General features: G+C 44.1%; 1 protein-coding gene across 2 annotated transcripts in view; it reads right to left on the minus strand.

The window, feature by feature from the left end:
* SLC24A3 (solute carrier family 24 member 3) overlaps nucleotides 1-24,416 on the minus strand; it is a 508,872-nt gene that overhangs the window by 462,757 nt on the left and 21,699 nt on the right. Inside the window, exon 1 of one of the 2 annotated variants that reach the window (XM_064375943.1) lies at nucleotides 4,497-4,913. The exons of the other annotated variant lie outside the window; for it this stretch is intronic. Within the exon in view, the coding sequence (XP_064232013.1) occupies nucleotides 4,497-4,854 (358 nt within the window). The 5' untranslated portion in view covers nucleotides 4,855-4,913. Of the gene's footprint in view, nucleotides 1-4,496; nucleotides 4,914-24,416 lie in introns of those variants that run through there. 2 annotated transcript variants of the gene reach the window in all.

The following is a 24,416-nucleotide window of genomic DNA, read 5'->3' on the forward strand; positions in this document are numbered from 1 at the left end:
GAGGGTGTTTTGGTTGGATTTGGTTTTTATGGACACGAATACACTCTGGTTCTTGCAGGAGTCAAGCTGCTCTGAAAAGAGATATAAGTTAGACTTCTGAATTTCCCTACCGCACCCAGAAAAAGGTAGGAAACAGAACAGGCATTCTTAATTAATTCCTGCAGGAGAACTAGGTAAAAAGATGCTTCCCGACATCATACTCAGCCCTCCTTGGAGGTACAACTGGGGCTGAGATTTGTGTTTGACATTGAGCATTCCTGGGATTCAAAGTCACCCCCCAGTCTCCCACTGGACCATAACAATGTAAGGAATCCAGTCACCTGTTCTTGGCTGACCCCAACTGGGAATTTACTGCTCATTCTCCTGGGCCAGTCTTGGTGGAGTTAACTATCCAAGAGGAGGATTGATTAAGGAAACTGCTTTTTAGGTTCAGACTATAAACTTTTTGAAACAACTCATCCACAGTTACAGATGGCTCCGGGCCACTCACAGCTCACAGAGGCAGGAGAAAGTGACAGTCCCAGCTAGCAGGCTCACCTTACGTGACTCTGTGCCTCCTTTCAGGATTTCTCTTTAAAAACCTATTTTTGCAAATGGTTTCTAAAAAGACCCAAATGAACTATTTTCAAGTTGGGTCATAGCCATGATACCAGATGAGTCATCAGAAGTCCAAACCTAGGGATCGTTTTGTGGAAGAATATAATTTTGGAACTAGGAAGGTCCTTAGAGAGGGCTCGGTGCAGCAATCCAACAGAAATATAATGAGAGCCATGCAGGCAATTCCAGATTTCCTAGCAGACATATTAAAAAGTAAAACCAAACAGGTGACATTAATTTCAATAATATATTCTACCTAACCTGATATATCCAAAATATTATCATTTCAACATGTAATAATTATAAAAATTATTTTATCAGCTTTATCAAGATAAAGTTTAAGTACCATAAAATTCTTTTTTTTTTTTTTTTTTTTTGAGACAACATCTCACTTTATCACCCAGGCTAGAGTTCAGTGGCACGATCTCGGCTCACTACAACCTCAACTTCCCGGGTTCAAGAGATTCTTATGCCTCAGCTTCCTAAGCAGCTGGGGCTGCAGGCACGTACCACCATACCTGGCTAATTTTTGTATTTTTCGTAGAAATGGGGTTTTACTATGCTGCCCAGACTGGTCTTGAACTCCTGGCCTCAAATAATTTGCCCACCTCAGCTTCCCAAAGTGCCAGGATTACAAGCGTGAGCAACTGCACCAAAATTTACTCATGTAAAGTGTACAATTAAATGGTATTTCATATATATATGTGTATAGTTAGATAGATAGAGAGAGAGAGACAGAGACAGAGACAGAGACAGAGAATCTTGCTCTGTTGCCCAGGCTAGAGTGCAGTGGCACAATCTTGGCTCACTGCAACCTCCAGCTCCCAGATTCAAGCAATTCTTTTGCCTCAGCCTCCCAAGTAGCTGGGACTACAGGCACGCGCCACTGCACCCAGCTAATTTTTGTATTTTTAGTTGAGACAGGGTTTCACCATGTTGGCCAGGCTGGTCTCGAACTCCTGGCCTCATAATCCACCAGCCTCAGTCTCCCAAAGTGCTGGGATTATAGGCATGAGCCACTGCTCCCGGCCGGTTTTTCATATAATTACAGAGTTGTGTAACCATCACCATCATCTAATTTTAGAATATTTTCATCACCCCAGAAAGACACTTTGCACCCATTAGCAGCCACTCCCTGTTACCCTATTGCCCAGCCCCAGGCAACCATGAAACTGCCTTCTGTCTCTACAGAGCTGCCTGTTCTGGACATGTCATATGAATGGAATTGGACAATATGTGGTCTTTGATGAACCGCTTGTGAATTCAGCATCATGTTTTCAAGATTCTTCCATGTTGTAGCACACATCAGTGCTCCATTCTTTTTAATTGCTAAATAATATCCCATTGTGTGGATGAAAAATTATTATTTTTAGAGACAAGGTCTCGTTCTATCACCCAGGCTGGAGTGCAGTACCGCCATCATAGCTCACTGCAGCCTGGAACTGCTGGGCTCAAGCAATCTTCCAGCCACAGCCTCCCAAGTAGCTAAAGCTACAGGCACATGCCACCATGCCCAGCTAATTATTATTTTTATTTTTTTGTAGAGACAGGGGTCTATGTTGCCAAGGATGTCTCAAACTTCTGGCCTCAAGTAATCCTCCCTTCTTGGCCTCTTAAAGTGCTAGGATCACAGGCATGAACCACTGCACTTGGCCAATAAAAAAATTACCAATGAGGTATTTTTCATTCTTTTTTTGTACTAAGCCCTCAAAAGCCACCGTGCATTTTATACTCACAGCACATCTCATCTGGCAAGCAACATTGCAAGTGCTCAGTTGCCATGTATGGCTCATGGCTTCCGTATTGGACAGCACAGACCTAGTCCACCTCTTTTTAAGAAACTAAGTATTGGCACTGGTAGGACAATGACTTGCCTAAGGTCACATGCCAGTCAATAACTCCATCTGAGCTTGAACCCAAGCATTTCTGGGCCCATCCAGAAAGTTCCATCTTTGTCCTCTCCAGGTGGCCCAAAGAGTGGGTGAGGAGGAAGCATCGTGGACCCAACTGCTTTGGGCCACCTGGAGAGGACAAAGATGGAACTCCATCTGGCTAAACAGACATCCACAGGAGTCCATGCTTCTCTCTCAACAACACTCCAAATCTTAATCATATTTGATTTTCAACCAGGGCACAGGCCCAGTAGGACAAGGGTTGGGCAACCCAGCCACAATCATCGTAAAGAGAGCACCTATCCATCCTATAGGGGAGGGAGGTTTTTTTTTTTTTTTTTTTTTTTTTGAGACGGAGTTTCGCTCTTGTTACCCAGGCTGGAGTGCAATGGCGCGACCTTGGCTCACCGCAACCTCCGCCTCCTGGGTTCAGGCAATTCTCCTGCCTCAGCCTCCTGAGTAGCTGGGATTACAGGCACGCACCACCATGCCCAGCTAATTTTTTGTATTTTTAGTAAAGACGGGATTTCACCATGTTGACCAGGATGGTCTCGATCTCTTGACCTCGTGATCCACCCGCCTCGGCCTCCCTAAGTGCTGGGATTACAGGCGTGAGCCACCGCGCCCGGCCCAGGGGAGGGAATTCTTAATAGTGCCACCATTGACAGGCAGCAAGGGTTAAACTGATGGATCCCTGTGATAAACCACTCAACTTTCCTGGGGTCCTTTGGCAGAGGAACAATACATACATCTCCTGCGCTGCAGGGTAGCCCTGAAGATGAGGTACAAACATGCCTGGGTAGGTGAGGTCTGTTGGGTAATGAGAGTCAATGAGTCAATGAACTTCTACATCTTATAAATAATATTGCCACATGGATCCCCACCCAGTGAATCAAAAGCATTTACTACTTCTGGGAAAGGGCAGGGCAGATGCATGCTTCCTTTTGCATATAGTACTAGAAGTACCTTTAGTCTTAACAACTGTATGTGGGAGGTTTTATTATTACCTGCTTTTAAAGATGAAAGAAGTATAGCACAGAGAGTTTATGTAACTTTTTCAAGGTCACAGAGCTAGTAAGCGACGCAGCTAGCATTTGAACCCAGGCAATCTGGCTCCAGGATGCATGTCCCTGACCACCATGCTGCCCTTGAGAAACCTGGAACTCCAGGAAACCCTTCCCTGTGAAGTCTCCTCTTCCTCAGTGGAACCAAAAGACCTTCCAGCCCATGCTGTGTGTCCTCTGGAATTTCACCTTCCAGCTCCAGGGAACATTTGTGACCACCCTGACCAGATTTCCCACACTAGAGACATGAGTCAGAAAGACAAAAAAAGTTTTCTTCCTTTTGCTTATGAGTTATCATTACTTGTCATCACGCGTGTTATACAAGCCACAAGGGTCTGGATTTATTAAATTGGAAGGAAAGCTGCTGAGTCTGTTGCTGAGGAATGGCAGACTCTACAACACTTGGACTCACTGTTTTTGTCCCCAAAACATGCCCATCCAACCTGAGTGCAGCTTCAGAAATCTATGCCTGAAATGCAGCCTCAGAAATCTTCGCTTGAGGTGGCAAGCAACATAATGAACACGGGGAGGCTGTTTCCCCACAGATGAGCTCTCCTTCCCAGCCTCTACTCACTGAGCATTCAGTGGAGCCCGTGACCTGTGAGGGAACCCCTGGAGCATGTGAGGTGACTTCATAAATGCAGCCAGACTCTGGTGTCCAGCTGGGAGTAGACAGACATCAGGCTGCCTGGGCAATGTGACTCTGTGGGAGCACACTCGGATGGCACAGGCCAGAGGCTAGAGTCTGGATGAAGATGGGCACAGGCTTGCTTAGTTTGTTCATACAATGTTATAAAAGATCCCTCATTTCATCTAAAAAGCCAGATTTCCAGTTTCTCTTAAAAACTAGAAGACCTGGCAACATGGGCCAGAGTTCATGCCGTGAGAGCCCTGAGGGGAATGTCTACCCCATGTTGGACAGGAAAACCTCATTTGTACTCACCACAGTCTCCACCACCGCCTACTGTCTTCCACTGGGTCCTCTGATTTAGACACAGAACATGCACACTGGACTGGGCCGTGGAAGAGGATGGTGTGACCTGGCTTATCAGGCTTATGAAGCTTGTCAGGTCTTGCTTTGGTGTTTTCATCTCACATGTGAATGCCTCCTTTCTCCATCTCTTCCAGAAGCTCTTTAAGGACAGGACCATTCCATGCACTTCCCTTATCTCCTTTTCCTGCCAGACTGGGTTGGGCCCGCAACAGGTTTGCATGCAACATGAGAAGAGCCTGTGGGAAAGCTTGGAGGATGCAGGTAACAGCGGGGTGACTTCACACAGCTCCTCACTGGTCAACCCCATGCCAAGACCTCGGAAGGCACGGAGGGTGTACAGATGTTCAACCTACAGGCAAAGATGCTGATGACTCAAAGTTGACAACCAGAAAACAATCCGAGAAGCCAATGCCAGAAGCAAATACCACATGGCAAGGGTTCGGGAAGTCTAGAGGATTCTGACGTGACTTCTCAGTAGAGCTCAGACCCCGAGGGGAACAGGGGCTGTGCCAGCATAACGCCTGGCAAGGGCAACATGAGCCTGTGCTGTGCACACCTTCATCAGACCCGGGAGTCTAAAACAATTTCATGCCTCCCTTTCAGGTGAAATGCCCTGAAAATGACAGACTCCTGCAAGCATGAAAGGTCATTTGCATTCCCTGGTTGAAATTTCCAGGATGTGCTAGGGCCCTGGGACATCCCAACAAAGAGATGCGAGGCTTTAGGTCTGTCCCCTCCTCTACCTACTCCTGTAGGAAACGGCAGATGAGACTGCCGGACCCAAAGCTGGATGCCTTTTATAAATGATACCATTCTGCCTGTTGCCTAGGGGCACTTAGGAGCAGCACGATTGCCTAACCCCGTGGGAAGCCTAAGCGTCCAAGAATTGCTCCACAAGTTGCCACATGACCTTGCTTTACACCAACATGCAAAGCACCCGTTGCATAATTATATAAATCTAAATGCACACAAAGCTCTACCATGAGATTGTGAAATCAAGCACCACCCCTTCTGTGTGTCTCTTTAGAATTTAGCACAGGGTTATTGACACATTCATTCTAAACATGCTGACCCCTCCCCCATACCGGAGGCTCCACTGGAGAATCCCAAGAAGTTTGTATCATGGGAGTTGTTGAGTAAGATCTGCAGAGTTGTTCTCTGCCTAGTTTACACAATCCAGTGAGACAAAGTCACATACAAATGAATGTACCAAGACGACTCAAGGGCCATTGCAAGAGGTTTCTGGAACGTGCGCCCCCTCCCCCTGCCATTCCAATTTTAGGCTTTTTTTTTTAAGCTGAAAAAGAGAGGAAAGAGAACAGCTTTGAATATTCGCTTATTGGAAAAGATGAAACTGAACCCCTCTGCCAGCTAGCTGATTGCAACAGATGACAGCAATGATTAAATCAGCTGTCTGGGTTAATTAGCGCTTATGACCGCAAGTATATTGTTACTCTGTCACCACCATGATTTTCCTTCTTACTCCAAGTCTTGGTGGCAAAGATTTTGCTACTAGCGACTGCTTAAACCCTCACAAAGCAAGAGATCTCTCCAGTACAAAGGTTGTCTGAGTTCACCCTGCCTCCTATCTGCCCCTTTTGCTGCTGAAAGACTGTTTGACTCCATTTCCAACCTAGTTATTTTGGCTCCAACACCTCTTTCATCTTCAATTCACAGTTGTCTGGGGTAACATTTGCTCTGGCTAACATGGCCCACTCTGTCAAGAGGAACAATGTTTGCCCGCGATGGTTGTAAAAGATAACAAGGAATTTATTAGGAGCTACACACAACACCCTGTGTTGTCTTTGGTGGAATCAACCACCACCATAAATTTCAAATCCATGCTGCTGGGTTGCAACCACTGAGAATGTAGCCTGGCCACAAAGAAAGGCCAACTGTGGTCTATACATCCCATTAGGTGGCATTCAGAATATACAGAATCTCAGCGACTTTCTAAAGTTAGGGCAGTGGGATCAACTTAACTGTCTGCTCACCATCGGAGAAAGTTACCCGACAGAGCCAGCTAGAGAGCACACAGATACTAGAGCGGCCCCCTTCATGCCCCCTTGGGGACTCCTGCTGCCCTGGTGCAGTGCCCTGCCGACAGCCCCTCAACTGCAGGTCTAGCATCTCCTAGCTCCTCCTGAAGGGCTTTCTGCAGCACCAGCACAGATACACTGAGAGGTAGATAAGATTTAATTCTTAGAGAGGGGAGGCATGTGAGCAACCCTCAACCTGCAGAGGATTAAATTAGGTGGCTCAATACCCTGGCTTTCTTGCCCCTCTCATGGGACAGTTCTGAGGCCTGTTCCACAGTCTCTCTGAGACTCCTGCTAGGGCTGGACCCTCGTTGTTCCCTGCAGTGTTCTGCTTAAGAATGCACCTCTATCAGCCCTTCTCCTCACTCTGTCTCATTACCTCATTCTCTCTCCTGTACTTCTTAGGTCACCTCCTTGCACCCAAGTCCTTGTCTGAATGTGTGCTTCTAGGGGAACCTAAATCAAGACACTGGTGAAACAGAAATGATTTAAATTCATAAGTTCTTACTTTTCTTCCCTGTCTGTGGCTTCTTCCACAGGGAATGGTTTAGTGCTCTCTTACTATCCCTAGTTCAGAAAGAGAGGGCATAAGAAAATGCCAGTATGAGGGAGGGGCACCTCCGATCCAACAGCACTGAGTAGCCACACTGGCCTAAAAGCTGCCCACCAGCATGAGTGCTACCCTAAAATCTCTTTGCTCACATTACCTTCCATTTAGAAGGTGAGCGGGGTTTTCCATTCTGAGCAGCAGTCATGGGCAGCAGTATGACAAAGGCACGGTGAATACATAGGTTATCAATTAGTGATGTCTGTGATGGTACCAGGATAGAAGAGTGGTGGTCGGTATGCCAGGCATTTACAATCATTTATATATGAAAAAGTATAATGATTTTGGATTGGACAAACTAAAAAGTCAAAATTCAGTGCTAACATCAAACAGAAGTAAGATCTTGGGCATCTTAATTTACCTGTCTAGGCCTCAGTTTCCTCAACTATAAAAATGCAGCTAACAATTTCCATCCTATAATCCTATGAGGATTGCGGATGATGGTATGTGAAAGCCCCTGGCACACTCCCAGCTCCATAAACGTTTGGTTCCCTTCACCACAGGGAGCCAGGGAGCTCCCTTATAAAAAGCGTTTTGGATTTCTTAAGCAAATACATTATTTGCCAAAACTACTTAATATATTTAATGGCAAAGAATCTCAAAAGGATTAAAAATTTTTTAAAAAGCTCTAAGATCATGAACCTCTCTCTCTGGCCATACCTCTCTTCTGGTTGAAGTAGTTTTTCAGTGGAATTTAATGCTCCAGGCAAAGACATCTGATTCTAAATAAACTATAACACATCCTTCAGAGTATGGTAATTCTCAGGTCAATTGAAAACACTGAAGAAAGAAGATGCTGAGAAAAGGCACAGGCTTTAAATGAAACATGCTTTGAATAATTAACTAGCAACTATGCAAGTTTAGACTGTGTCCATTAGTTGATTGTTCTGTTTAGAAAAGGGACTGTCCCATTTGGCATGCCAGGACGGGGACTGTATCCCAACCAGAAGAACCCGATGCTCCTGACAGTATGTGTATCCCAGCAATCCAGATAGTGGAAATTTGTGCAAGTGAGAAGTAACTTTAAAACCTTGTGCAAATTGTATGAGCAGTGGTTTGGAAAATATGCTGGAAAGTTAGCTGCCAAAAGCCAAAAATGACAGCAATTTAAGGCACTGGAAATTGCCAGCAAATATGCCAGCACCCAGCACTGAGCTCAGCATGGCATGGATACTACACACATGGCTGCTGAATGACTGAATGACCGCTCACCCCTGCACATCTCTTCTGTACACTTGGAATGCTCAGAAGACAGCATGTTAGGACTGCAAATAGGAAAGGTGGTCTTTCAGATCAGGCAAGAGACAAACACTCCTCCAAGGAACAACCTTCTGAACATGCTGAGCATAGGCAGTCTTCACTTGGCACAGTTCTGATAGACATTCATTTAGTGCCCCAATAACACTGTCCAAGTTTCAGTTAGCATGGTGTATTAACTGTGAGTAATTGCTGAAAGTGTAAATTTTGCCCCTAATGCTTCAGTCCACAAATCACCATGCAATTAACATGTGCACCATGATCTGTGACTAACACGCTGATGTTTTTCAAAGTGAGTCACCAGGGGTCACTGTGCGTCAGTTACTCAGTCCACCAACAGATAGCAAATCGTGAAGTTGTGTTGTCTTCCTGTCTCCCAGTGAAAAACCCATTTTACAAGATAGAGGACCAAAAGAAACAATTGGCCTACAAGATGAGATGAAAGTGAAGCAAAGAAATGAAACACGTTCATGCTAGAAATTAAATGTGAATGGAACATAAATGGAGTCAGAGAAGCAGCAGCTGAGTGTGGGGACGCTGACAATCCTGAGGTATGGACACTCTAGATTTGCAGCCACAGGAATTAGTGAAGGCAAACTTAACACAAATAAAGAAAGGGTCTTGAGGAAACGGATGAAGTCTTACAGAAATGCTTGAAGATATTTCATGACACTGAGCGCACAAAAGATAAGATGTCGGAAGCTGAGCCAAACTTAGAAAGGGGTACGGAAACTTGCCAGGGCTTAGCAAAGATACTCCGCATCATAAGCACTGTTCAAACTACTCTTGGTAAGTTGGTTACACAAAGAAAACACTTTGGTTCTCAAAATTATAATGGCTTTTTAACGGGACATTGACAAGTTATAATTGGATCTATTTGTGAGACACAAAGTGATGCTGTGATGTACCTACACAATATGGAATGATTGGATCAAGCTAATGCACATATCCATTATCTCAAATACTTTTCATTTATTCCTCCTGTCCAACTGAAGCTTTGTATCCTCTGACCAACATCTGCCTATTACCTCCTTTCCCCAGCCTCTGGAAACCATTATTCTGTTCTCTGCTTCTATGTGCCTGGTTATTTTAGATTGTACATAAGAGATCATGTGGTATTGTCTTTCTGTGCCTGGCTAATTTCATTTAGCACAATATCCTCTAGGTTCATCCACGTTGTCACAAATGACATCATCTTTCAAGTCCGAACAGTACTCCATTGTGTATATACACCACCTCCTCTTTATTCATTCATCTGTCGATAGATGCTTTGGTTGCTGCTGTAACTGGGCTATCGTGAACATTGCTGCAACAGACATGGGAGTGTGGATATCAATCTGGTCCTAACAGCATCATGTTCTGGAAAACCTGCCCTGGGGCCACTGACAGGCTGCTGCCACAGCCTCCTTCCCATTTCCCATTTAAAACATGCCTAGTTTGATGGAGAAGAGGGAAAAACAGGTCTTTCGATATCTTTGGATGTATCTTCTGGGTAGAAGTGGAGTTGCTGGATCACACAGTAACTCTACTTTTAGTTTTTGAGGAACCTCCATGCTGTTTTCCATAATGGCTGTATTAATTTATGTTTCCACCAAAAGCGTACTAGGGTTCCCTCTTCTCCATGTCTATATTTCTAACGTTCTGTTAAATGTATCGACTAAACATTAGTTTGACTATTTTCCATTGTACTATATTTTATAACCAACACTGAGAGTTTTTAATGATTTGACAAAAAATGTTAAAGTTCACAAAATAATTTTTCTTATTAATTATTTAGATCACATTGCACAGGTTGAGCTGACATGGTAATTTCTACAATTCTGTACTTCCGCGGCATGATGAACAGGATGCAGGACACACAGAATTCTCTTTGAAAGTAGAAGCTGGTAAGGAAGACAAATGGCAAAACTTTGCCTAGAGGTTGGTTCTGAGGCCTCGCTCCAAGAAAGAGGCAACATGCCAGTAACGTGGTCGATTTTCTCCAAGCCCCCCCTTTTTTTTTCTATTTCTGGGACTGTGTCATGCTCTGGGACAAAAATGGACTGAAACAATAAGAAACAGAATCACCCTGTGTAGGTTTCATAAAGCTTTACCATTTAGCAAGTTGTCCTTTAAAGAATGGGTTTCTTCACGGAATACCCTCAACCATCTATGGCAGAGGACACACGTGTCACACTTAGTGACAAAGGAGAAAACTGAGGCTGAGACAAAATTCAGCACTAACCCAAACCACATAATTAGGAATTCGGGGACCCACAACAGTGCCATCAAGTAGAAATAAAATCTCTATTAAAAAAACCCACCTGTGTAACTTTAAATTTTCTAGTGTTCACATTTTAGTTTTCTAAGAGAAATTAAGTGTAGTAACTTTTAATTAACCCCATATATCAAAAATATTATATTGTCAATGCAACATGTTCTTAATATAAAATTAATAAGGAAACAGTCACATTCTTTTGTACTAAGTCTTCAAAATCTGATGAGCATTTATACCTACGGCACATCTCAATTCCACATTTCAAGTTGCTCCATCAGCTACACGCGATTGTTGGCGACCAAACTAGAGAGAACTGGGAACTGTCTTCTGCCTCTAGAAATGAGCATTTCAGTGGCTATGAGCCTCATATTTTTATCCACAACATTATTATCTCAGGATTATACCCTTCCCTCCTAAAGAGTTTTCTGAGAAAGTCATAGATCACTGAAAAGCGCTGAAGACATCTTAGAAGTTGGATTTAAAATTTTTTTCTCCATAGTTTTCTTTTAGTCAAAAAAAAAAAAAATTATGCAAAGCAACTACACAGGTAGCTTTGGTGAGGGTAAGTAGGAGGATGGGCAAAGGTTGCACACACAGTTGTTCCTGTACCTAAAGAGGAAGGCTCACTCACCAGGCAATGCCCCGCTGAGCCAGCAGAGAGCCTAGTGGGGTCATTGGCCTTGCTTTCCAAATGCTACCTACGTTTCTATTCATGACTGACATGCAGGTATGGAACTGATTTTTGTTTCTAAGTTTAATAATCAATTTTATATCCTCTTATTTAAAAAGCATATTTATAAACACATGTATTTCTTTTGTTGAAATGTTTTTATCTTCCTTTTTTGACTTATTACACTGATTGATTATAACCACAGATAAAATATTGATTAAAAGGGATAATGATCACTCTTGCCTATTCTTGATTTTAAAGGAAATGCTTTTATTATTTCTTAATCTGTAATCATATTTACTTTTAGGTTTTGACAAATACTCTTTACTCTCTACTAGCGCTCCTTTGCAGACAGGATATAGAGACACAGTGACAGAGAAACAGAGATAGAGATAGAAAGAGATAGATAGATGAAGGTAGAGATAGGAGATGGAGATGGAGAGAGAGACAAAAAATAGGCTCAGATTTGAAAAATGTTTTTCTGCGTCTGCTGAAATAATCCTATTCTTTTTTCTTTATCTGTTCATGAGACAAATTACATTATAGTTTTAAATAAACATTTTAAACTATAGACCAAAATTTTTAGTGTTATACATATTTTCATATTTTTGATTTCTTCTTCAGTCACGTTGTTATATCTTTCTAGCAAAAAATGAAAATCTCATCTGAGTGGCCTAATATGTTGGTAAGAGTCATTTTATCTTTTTCATCTCTGCTATAGCTGTACCCATATCCTCCCTCTCTTGCCTAACACTATTCATTTTTGCCAATAAAGCTTGTCAGAGTCTGTCTGTATTTTACCGTTCTTCACAATAAACGAAACTTCAGTTTTGACCATTCTACTGATAACAGCTGTTTTCTATTTCATTGCCTTATCTATATTATTTCCTTTCTTCTAATTTGTTAAGGTTTATTATTCTTTCTTCTAACTTATCACACTGAGAAATTAGCGTATGTACTTTTAGTCTTCCTTTATTGTGACATAATAAAGCCTAAAATGATATAATAGTATGCAACATAAGGCTATAACTATCTCTCTGTAGTCAAATAATTTAATTGGTGTGATGCTGATTCAATGATAATTTTGAAACATGTGTTATGGCCAGGTACAAGGTGACTTCTTATACATGTTTTATTTCTTACATATTTTGAAAAATATTATGCTATATTGTTAAGAGTAAAATTCTATATATGTCCATGAAATCGAACTGTTGTTCAAGTCTTCTACTCCTTAATGATTTTTTTATTACTTGATCTTTCAGTTACCAGAAAAACTGTGTTAAAATCTCTCAATCTGATTACACATTTGTCATTATTAAAAATTTCTTGTTTCTTCTTGTATCTTCAGTTTCTGCTGAAGTTTTTTTTAACATGTTGAGACTATGTTATTTAAATGTTTAGAAGTTTGAAATTGTTTTATCTTCCCAGCAAACCGTACCGTTTACCATTAAAATTACCATTAGCATTAAAATTGTCTCAGATAATAATTTTTTGCTCTTAAATCGACTTTATTGGATAGTAATATCCAATCTAATCCAACGGTGTCTTTTGATTAGTGTTTGCCTACTGCATATTTTTCCATTCTTTTATTTTCAACCTTTTGTGCCTTTATGTTGTGAATGTATTATCTTAGTAATTTTCCATACATTTTAACATACACATTTCATTTAACAAAATTAAACTGCACTCTATATTGACTCTCTTCTTCAAAAATACAAGGACTTGAAATGTCATAATTCTGATCACTAACTCAAATTGATCATGCTTACATGGTCATTATTGCTTTATACAGTCTGAAATACCTAAAGTATCTTTTATACATATATATATATATATATATATATGAATATCATTTGAAGTTCTTTAGAGTTTATTTCTACTGAGAATTTCAGAGAAAATCTCCATTCTTCTTCTAGGAACCCTGTGGTGATGACCAGTGTGAAACCCATTATTATAATATGTTAATTTCTTGGCATGAGGTTTCCAGGACCATAAAAGTAGTGCAAAAGACTCCAAACCCATTTGGGGCAGGTCCACGGTAAAATATTTTTGAAGACTCCCCCAGGCCCACCTACAGCCCGTCAAAAGAGACAACCTTTCTAGCATTTTATTTTGTGGGAAGCAGATTTACCATACAGCCTTGTTTACTAATCAAATGGCCTCTCTTTCGTGTCAGGGTCACAGATCCAATTTCCCAACCCACTTACACCCTGTCTTCTGTCCTTATGCAGGCATCAAAAGGGACATTTCTGGTTTACTGAGATGAACAAATGCCACCAGGGGAGAGGCAGGGTGAGTGACAGCATGCTCTTGGGTATTCAGCTTCCTCTTTATTTACAGCTCCAAGGATATCTCTCACTTGCTTCTAAGTTCAGCTCTGCTGTGATGTTATCCAGCATTTCCTGTTGTTTTGGATCAGGAGGATTTTCAGGTTATCTTGTCTATTGGACATCACAAAGCAGTAGCAGTGACCTTTAGAAAAGGTTTACCTGATCGTGTCATTCCTTTCCTGCTTAAACCCCTTCAAAGACTCGCCTCTGCCCTGAGGATAGACACCTGAATTCCTATTGCAACTTCACATTGCCTGCCTGCTGCTGCCTTCTCCCTCCCCACCTCCTCTAGGGTCGCTCTGCCCCTCCTCACCTCTCTCTAGCAACAGACCTTCGTGCTCAGTCTCTCTGATGTGCCATGCCTCCAACTACCCCACAGACTTCGCAGATGCTGGGACTCTGCCTGGTAAATTCTCCCCTCCACCTCGCCTTGATGTATGTCATTCATGCCTCCTCATTCCTCAGATGCCGTGTCTGGCCCTAGAGGTTAATGTCCAGTTCCCCACTGCATGTTCTCACTACGCCTTCTTTCTAGCATTTAGTGCAGTTTATGATTAGATGCTTAACAGTGTGAGTATCTAATGGGTGTGTGTCTTCCCAGCAGCCTCTCAGCATTGTAGCCCTACCAGGCAGGCAAGCACCTGAATCATGGTATCTACTCATAAGGCACTAAAGGAATGCTTACTGAATTAAGATGAATGCAGAAGCTATTAGGATGATCCCCTGATAAAGGGATAAAGGCTGGATTATAGCCTCACAATGGAACGAGAGGAAAGGTCGGATAGGAGAGAGATTGAGAAAAAAGAATTGACAGTGTTTGGTAATGGATGAGAGAATACGTTAGAAAGGGAGCTATATATCATCGGAAGATATCTGATCATCTACATTTCAGCCACTCTGAGTATCAAGTGTAAGAACATTCATGTGGAACCTCCAATGGCCATGGGAAATACTGGAATCATGCTCCGGAGCAGAATGATCAGTCATCTGAATCAAGATGGGGGCTGATCTTCCACATGTGGATGCAGTTCTTAGGGAAGGCTCTAGGGAGAGAGGAGTGCGGTGCCTGGGGCTGCATCCTCAGAACCAAGGGAAGGAAAGAAGGGGCCAGAAAAAGAGACACAGGGAACAGCCTTAGCCAAAGAGAAACAGGGACTGTAGAGGGTTAAGGAAATGAGAGATAGGTTTCCAACAAGAGAGTTGAGTCCACAATGTCAAAGACTGCAGAAAGTTCAGGAAGAACTATTTCTGCAACACACCAGAAGAAGCTAGGCAAGTTCAATCCTGCCATAAATTACCTACTGCTTTCCATGTTTTCCTATATATTTTTTCAGGATAAACTTTAGAAAGACAGACAAGATAGAGGCATCTAGCCTGTGGGGTCCTTCTGAACTAGGAAAAAATGTTAACTTCCACTAAATTACTCTAAAAGTTCTCAGAGATTCAAAAATAATGCATGAAGAAATTTGCAGTTATTTTGGGGAAGTTGTGTTCTGGAATTTCTGGAACTATCTGGAATTACCTAGAATTCTGAATGTGTCCTATTTCCTCACTTCCCATAGCCCACCTCATAACAGTTGTGCTTTGGAATCTTCTATGTTGTTTGAGCTATTTTATTCTGGTTCACAGATTCATTATTCCAATGTTATTCATATCCCCAGTATCTTACAAATCGTATACATAAATCTTATAAATCATACTTTCTACTCATTAATATAGGTCTCAGGAAACGTGGGATAATTTCCGTAACTCTTAGAGTTATTTGGAGAGCCCTAGCTTTAATATCATAAAAACAGACACAAAACACCCCAAAATGAAAAAAGAAACTTTTACAATTGCTTACATATTTTAAAAAGACAAGCACTTTCTGAGCAAGTTTAATGATAAAAATACTGAACTTTACTAAGCAGAGTAAAGGAAAAAAGTTGTGGTTCAATAGAAAATTATGCACTGTTTACAGCACACCTTTCCAGATTACTCTTATTTTTCATTGCATTTGAGCTCTTTTACAACTCTGTAAATTTATAGAGACACAAAATAATTATTATCTATACATGCAAATTTTGTCTAGTAGGTTCAATTGACTTCTCTCTCCTACTGTGAAAGAAACCAACTTTGCCTCCATTTGCATATTTGTTTCAATACTCCTGATCTATATTCATGTCCATTCATTGGATTCTCCTTTGAAATGTCTATAACATCTTACCAGTTTCCTCATGCATAATAAGTTAAAGAAAATCTTCAACACATGCTTATTTTGTATCTGTAGGAAGGTCCTGACTAACCATTTCTTAAAATGATTACTTAACTAAGGATGCGAACTTGCCCTGTGAATTTAGAGACAATTGACAACTTCCCTGTACTTTCAGATTACAGCCATGTGTCAAAAATGTCAGCTGCAATCCCAGCTGCTTTCAGTACAGTCTTGGGAAAAGAGTAAAGAATTGGTTCTTCCCACAACCCAAACCTCTATCATCCAAACTTCAATCTATATGGGAAATCTCAAATGCAATACAAGCAAAACTGACCTAATCCCACACCTGCCCATTGACTCAATGAATGGGTAAGTGAAACACCTACAAAACCTGGGGTTTCTATTTATTCCCATCAGGGCCCATGCAGTCTGGCTCTAGCTTAAGCCAAGGCCCCTCCCTCTGAGTTGTAAATTAATCTTCCTCTTGGAGCTGGGCCTCCAGTATGCCCATTCACAATCCCACCCCTCAACCCACCTCCTCCGCCTTTTCCAGGAAATTCTGAGTTATTATTCTCAAAGCCTAACACTCTATTGAGATGAGAGTCCATGATGGAGACCTGATAGCATCAGGGCACAGAGAGATGTGCTGAAGTCAGTCACTTTTTCCAAAGCACCAGTCCTGGGAGCTTGAAGGTATAACTGGGTCAATCAAAGGGAACCATTCAGACTCACTGCCCGATGGGATCAAGTTCACTTATTATTCAGCATTTCTACAGCCCACAACATTCATTTCTCAGCACCCTTTTCCCAGAGACACAAAGGGCAGCCATTTTGCAGTAAAATGACCCCCATTGTCAGGGGAAGCTGATTCACTATTCATCACAATTGCCCTCAATGAGAGCTGAGTGTGCCAGAGCTCTTGAATTCAGAGCCACCAGCCTGGAAGGAGCATCTCCAAATCAGCCAAGAAGAAATCGAGCTGAAGACTCTGTTATCTGTCCACAAGCACCACTGACGCAGACTGAAGTGCTAGTTATAAATCATTCTTATCTCCTCATCAATGCTGGCTTTGGGAAACGCCCATGGGTGTGCACAGTTAATGTACTTACAAGTACTTTTCAATTTTTGAAAAGAATTCAGACCTGGCAGGGCTACCCCAGTCGGAGTGAGGCTGGGTGAGATTTTCCTAATCAATAGGCCCACCTCAAGAATGGAGAAATGGAGTGACCTGAAAAGGGCCAGGCCATCCTGAGAAAAGCATCCCTGGCCTGAGAGTAGAGCCCCGAGTAGTGTCTGCACAAACCCTGGGGCCTGAAAGCACAAGGATGAAGCAGGAACACATGGCTGAGCAGAAATGCCATCCAGAAAGAATCTTGGACAAGCGTGAGACAGGCACGCCTCCTCACAACTCTGGATGCCCCCGTCCGTGCCCTACCCTGACAGCCACATCTCCACAGCTCTACTTTGCCCACTGGCATGGTCTTCTTGGACATGGTTGGTTTGCTTTCCCTCAATCTACTCCAAGATCCCTGCAGGGCTACAGAGACTTGTTTAAAAAGTAGCATCCAAATCTAGACCGACCCTCTTCACAGGGACAGGCTGAGAGAGGTGGTAGCCGGTGGCCAGCCAGGCTCACAGATAGCAGGCGTGGCACTTGCTGCTGGTGCCTGCAGATACCCTCGCCGGCCATGCACCCTGCTGCTGTGAGCTCTGGCTGCTCCCTGCTCTCAGCTGCCTTCATGTACAGAGAAGCTGCGTCACTCAAGAGTCACACATTTCACCTGCCCCGTGCCAGAGGCAGCCAGGGGCTGGTGAGTGGCCTACTGGATCTACAAACAGTGTTCCCTTTGCCCCAAGATAAAATCAGCTGTGTGATGTTGTGCTCCAGAGCACCCTCTGGGATCAGCCAGACCCAAGCAGAGACAACATTCCAGCCTGACCTTCATCTCCACCCTATTGTCCTTCCCTCCCTCAATTACTCACCTGCCCAAGAATCAGTCTCTGACAACCAGAGACAGTGGGCGGCCCAAAGAAGGAGGTTTGAGATTCCTTTTTCATTTCCACTTTCACAAGAAAGAGGAGCTATTGCAGCAGCATCTTCTCCGGCTTCTCTGGCTTCCTGAGCCTGTCTGCACATACAGTTTGGTCCACTCTGAAGAGAGTTTCACTATCCCTGGAGTTCCCTGTAACCTAGAATTTGGAAACTCCTGGAAGGAGGAAACTGCTTTTATGATGCAAAGTCACATCCAGAGCTACCTCTCCTTCTAGAATTAGGACTGTGTGGTACTGAGGGTCTGCATGTTATTTCAAAGCATCAGGAACCTCAGATGTACTCCACTGAGGCTGCAATGGATAAGAAGAACGTCACAAGCCTCTAGTTTCAGGCACAATTAGATAAACTCTGGTAGTCACAGCAGTTGTTGAAGTGTGACCCGAAGCCCCCACTGGCAGTCATACGGGTCTATGATGATTTTCAGGGGGAAAAGGAAAAAACAAATGCTTTATTAATAAAGCTTTAACGGTCAACAGAATTTTCCAAGACATAGGCCATTTGGAAGAAACTAACAGAAGGAGGCACCAAAACCACCATGTTCACACCTGGTTAAACAGGTCATCTCTGTTAGGCCCTTGGGGTTGGGCAGCCTAAAGGAAGATAGAAGAGACTCAGGACAATGGCAGACTGTGCTTCTCCCACACCACAGACCATGGGGCCCCACGCAGTCCAAGGAGGGCCAAAGAACTGAGGGGCAGCTTCCCAGCCCTGGATTAGTGCCAAGGCTGCTCACAGGGGCCCCAGGTTGTGTCCAGGCAGCTTCTTCATCCATGCCTCCACTCCCCAACTTCCCAGAGGCAAAGCCATCGAGAAGGACTTTTGGGATCCCTCAGGCTGGCAGCTAGGACCCTCAGAGTCTGGCTGGGAGCTGGGGTTTTGCAGACATTCCTAGGCATGGGAACCCACGTGGAAACAGTCACTATCAGTGTGGTCTTCACTTCCAGGAAGTCTCCAAATAGGGTGAAGCAGACACCACTGTTCCCCACGGAGGGCTGGAGACAGCAGCTAGGTGGGAGAAGGGAGATGGACTTTCAGATCCTGTCCCCTACACTCCAAGCCAGGTGATCTTGGCCAGACCCAGAGCCCTCTGCCCACGGGCAGGGTGAGAACAATGTGACAGGGTTGTGTGGATCAAATTAGCTACCTGCTAACATGCCACACCTCTCAGGCCCTGCAGACACACAACTGATGCATGTCCAAGCTCCTCTGCCACCCTCAGCTTAACTGAATAGAGGAAGGAAGGGTCAGCCACCCTGGGGTCATCATCCTCTGGTGGGCTAACAGGTGTCCCAAGGAAGCACCCTATTCTCCAACAGCTCCCGGTGCCTCTTGTGTCCAGCTGCTCATGCAGGTCCTCAGGTGAGGAGCGAGCCGTGTTCCCATCTCCCAGCCAGCCAGAGGGAGACAGCCTCAGGGGTGCCTGGAGAGGTTGCTGGCAGTGGGATGTCCAGTTGCAGGAGGTGTGCTAGAAAGGCAATGCGCTATTTAGAAAATGCATCACCTGTTGCTTTTATCCGAGGGTACTGGGGCTGTTTTTCCTGTTGTGCTTCATATGGGCTTAGCATCTCAAACACCGCACAGAGAGCATAGGAGAGGGAGACAGCTGTCTCCAGGCCTGGCCCCAGATACAGTGATTTTGGAAAGACTCATTCTTACTCTGTGTTGTTTTCTTAAAAAAATAAGCTTTTCTCAAAGAGCTCTAGTGATTGTATCATCACACTTCCTCCGGTGCAATTAACACTTTTCCCCACACTGTGTGATTTCCGACTGCCTCCCAACCTCAGGAGTGGGTCTTCCCATGAATTTGGCGGGGGCGTGTGTGTGTGCGTGCGAGCGCGTGCGTGTGCACGTGTGCGTATGCGCGTGCGTACGCCCGTGCATGTGCTAGGTGAGGGATGGGAATAAAACTCCTTTTTGGGTCAAGTAGAGAAGAGAAGGGAGGGAGAAGGAGAGGAGGGGGAGGAAGATCAATAGTAATACTGATGATCATTGTCGTCAGTGTTGAAACAATCAGCCTCCAGAGGGCAGAATGTGTGTCTTCTGTGTGTCTTGTGTATGTTTACATGCTGCAGGAACCCGACATCAGACCAGGGTGGGGCCCTGGACACCAGGGCGCTGGCGACTGCTCCCTCCCCATAGTTAGGACTCTCTCGGTCTCTTGGCTGTGGGTTGCCAAGGAGCCCTTTCAATCCAATAAATGTGACTGTGAAGTTCAAACCCAAGCATCCACTTTGCTTTAAAATCCAAATCACACTTTAAATAGGTACATCCACGTTGGAAAACTGTTTATTGGAATCTACTGCAGCTGAACATAAGCATCCCCTCAGATCCTGCCATTCCACTCTGGAGTATGTGCCAAATCGAAATGCATGCAAGGGATGGCGGAAAGGCATGAACAAGAACATTCTGAGCAGCACAGCTCATTACAGATGAACACTGGAAATCACACAAATGTCCACCAATTCTCACAATAGAACAGTGAATGACAATGATGATGAATAATCCACAACTAGGCGTGACGACGTGGATGAATCTCACAAGCATAGCATTCAGCAAGAGAACACACACACAGATGACAAACAGCACAAGAACAGACAGAGCTGCTCTCCGCTGTTAGAAGCTGGGGCAGTGGTCACTCTTGCTAGGGGTGACTAGGAAAGACCATGTGCAGGTTTCAGGGTGCAGACCCTGCTCTGTTTCTTCATCTGGTGGCTGCTGTCTAGTTAGTGAAAATTCATCAAGCTGTATACTCAGGATAGATACCCTTTTCTGTACATATATTGAACTTTAAAAAAAAGTTTTAAATAAAGTAACAAAATGAATCACATTCTCTCTGCACTGAAACCATTTTTGTCACTTCCTATTTGGGTTGAAAATAGAAAAGGCAGCAGTAAAATGTTACAGCCGCTCAGGCACCCGTAAAATTGACTGAAAGTAAAACCGACAGACGCGAAACTCAGACCCAGGCTTAAATCAGACAGCGAGGTGGAGGCTACGAGGAAAGTGGGAGCAGGCTGCGATTTGGTGAGAAGGAGTCCAAGCCAAGAGGCCCTCATGAGAGTTGCACATCTCTCCTGCTCAATCTCCCTCTCACCAAGAGCGAATCTCAACCCAGCTGAATTTAGTCACAGGTCAACGCCCATGCTGTTGTCTCATTCAATGACAAGACGCAGGAGCAGAGACAGTCCTATGCATGGAGAGCATGAGAAGGATCAGCTTAGAGCCCAGATTCCAGCCTGGCCCTGCTGGTGTTTGGTTGTCTCAGAGAGACTGGACCCAAGCTGAGCTAGCACATGTCAGGAACAGATTCTGAACCCGGAAAGCACAGATTCCCGTGACTTGAAAGGGACACCACACCAGGCCTTCTCAGAAGGTAATTCTCATGAAATCCCTTTTCAGGATGACTTACAGATGGGAAAGCTGGTAAAGACAGGCAGCTGAGGCAGGGGAAGACCAGATGGCCAGCTGGCTAACCAAATCCAGATGCATGACCCCACCATTCACACCACACACTGACCCCTGCCTGCAGGCCCAGGAGCACCAGGCATTGAGATTCCTCCCGTCTTCTCTTTCTACTGTAGAAGGAATTTCAGAAGGAAAGGAAAATGGATGAGTATCAGCAGCTCCTGATACTCAAAAGGTGAAGAATCCTAATGAAACAGAGCTAATCAAATGCTTGTTGTGTTGCCATAATTTCTCAGCATCATCATTTCAGGACAAGTGCTATATAATGAAATGAAAATCACATTTTAAAGTTTATTGCAAGGCTTGGAAGTGTCCAGAGCTTAGGTAGTTCCGCGGAGAATAACAGCCCAGAAAAGAAGAGGGAAAGTCTACCAAAAAATAAAGAGCGAGGTTTATAAACATGAGCCACAGTCCCCAAGGGACACAGCCTCTCTTCATCTCCACAATTGCATCCCTCTCTGTCTGCGGCTCTCTGTCACAGCTGTTGACCTTTCAATGTGCTCTTGCTCATGTTAAGCTTGTTTGTTTTGTTTTGTTTTGTTTTTGAGACAGGGTCTCACTTTGTCACCCAGGCTGGAGTGAAGTGGCGCAGTTGTAGTTAATTGCAGCCTCAAATGCCTGAGCTCAAATGATCCTCCCTCTTCAGCCTCCCCAGTAGCTGAGAATACAGGCATGCACCACCATGCCCCACCAATTTTTGTCTATATATACATATAAAGAGAGATAAAAATATATATATATAATTTTTTTTTTTTGGAGAGTTGGGGTCTTGCTATGTTGCCAAGGCTGGTCTCAAGCTCCTGGCCTCAAGCAATCCTCCCACTCCAGCCTCCAAAAGTGCTATGATCATAGGCATGAGGCACCATGCCCAGCCTGTTTATTTTTTCTCTAAAACTAGTGTAGAGTGGAAGATAGAAGCATACCATGATATATGGACCAGTCTATCAACCCCCTGGGTGGGATGGAGACTCCAAGCTTCTCCAGGAAGGCACTGCTGGCTTCCCCCTGAGCTCTCTTGCAAAACCTATAACACTCACTATCGACACCCCTGCACACACCCACACTGCTCTTCAAGGGCACTTCACATGTGGTGTGAGAGTCTTTTGATTGCACATGCCAGTTCTCCATACAAGACTCGAAGTGCTTTCTAAGCAAGGACTGTGTCTTATTTAGACCCATATTCTAACAGAGAGTTGCCCCCTAATAAAATTGGTTGAACTATATCAAATTAAATTATGAATAAATTCAAAAAAAGTAAAGTTCACCATGAGACAGAAGAGGTCAAGGACAATGGAGTCAAATTAGGCCTTGAAATTTGACTCATACGTGAGCACTCCACAAGTGTTCAAAGAAAAAGTGAAACTATTTCTTCACTGGGTTTGTCACGAAATGTTCATGCTATTAAATACATTTATGATCCATTTACACCTTGACCCTGAAGCTATGCACTGGCTCTGTATCTTCGAGGTAGGTTGGAGCAGAAATCTGGAGGCTCCAGGTGCAGGTGCAGGCTACAGGGCTCAGTTGCACCTTGTATGTAACAGAGAAACTGGGACATACGAATTGATGTTCTGCAGGGGATACACCTGTCAGCATCTCAAAGCTAATGCAGGAAGCCCAGTCCATGTGATGTGCTGGAACAGCCAAGAGGAAGGGGTTGGGGTCTAGAAGACCAGACAGGTAAGGAGCCAGAAGGTGCAAGTGCACGGTGTCAAGAATCTGGACTCAAGGGCAGATCAGGTGACAGCCCAGATGAGGGGCCATGGGAGAGACACTGTGAAGGAGCTAGTACAGAGACCCAACATCCCACACTCTGCTCTGATGAAGACACAGAAATCCAGGAAGCTCAGGTATCCAACCCAGGTGTGCAAATGGGAAGGGACCCTAGTGTAGGAGGTAAGTCCATGAGTTTTGGTTTAGATCAAGACAGAGCACCTGAGTGAAAATAAAAGTTTCTCCATGCACCATGCAGGGACCCAGAACCATGGCTAGTCCTTTGTACAAACTAGAGAGAGCACCACCCCACTCCACCTTAGTCCAGCACCAGGTAGGCAGGAAAGATGAGTGGGTAACACCTTCATGGACATTTGAAAAAGGCAGCTCTTGCTCCAAGCAGCTACAGCTCCAGACCAGGGTCTCAGTCCCTCTCAAACATTAGCAAATGTCCTATGCAGGGCATGCCTTGTGCCATCACATTAAATGGCCCCAATAGAGCACTGTTGAGATTTAAAGGATAATAGAGGATGTAAGAAATGAGTCAAGCATCCTTGGGTGAAAAATAATCGAAGTGGGAGCGTTAACTGCTCAGCAGCATTTAACTCAGTGTGAGTGAGTTTACAACGTGGAAGCAATGCCAACAGCTTCTACACAGTCACACCGCATTCCAGGCCAGTGCCACCAAAGGCTGGAGGAACAGAGACTTCATGACACCTATTCCTGGGAGTAGATGATTATAAGGAGTGTCTGTGACCAAAGGGCTGGAAATCAAAGCCCAGGGCCAGCCATCAAAATAATAAATACTATGCAACAGAAATGCTAGCCATATCATAGGTGCTGTTCCTCTTCCCAGACTCTTTAGAAATACCTTCTGTTCATGGTCTCATTTCTTTGGAGCATGCCAATGACATCATGATGCCCCTGTGCACCTGCAGCTCCCTCTGAAGTCAGCAGAGCCACCATCCATGGGAGACTCAGGAGTTAAGTCTGGACTAGTAAGGAAGTTGGATCCCATCTCATAAGGAAAGGAAACTCATCCTCCTTTCTACCCCAAGAAGGTCTGCATGTCCCTCTCTCTGTGTTGCTAGACTCTCAGTAAAGTAACTTGTGCTTCACTAACACAGAAGGGTCTCAATCTTGGCATTTCACCTGAAGTGCAGTCATGCAAGGAGTGAAACACATGCTTCAGCGTGTGACCACGTGCAGAGGGCAAAATCACAGCACCTGCTGGCTGCCCTGTTTCACAGCAGTGCTTCTCAAACTTCTCTTTTATAGGCAGTA

This window comes from Aotus nancymaae, unplaced genomic scaffold (assembly GCF_030222135.1).
Source record: "Aotus nancymaae isolate 86718 unplaced genomic scaffold, 86718_ANA_hifiasm-v0.15.2.pri h1tg000001l, whole genome shotgun sequence".
Lineage (NCBI taxonomy): Eukaryota > Metazoa > Chordata > Mammalia > Primates > Aotidae > Aotus > Aotus nancymaae.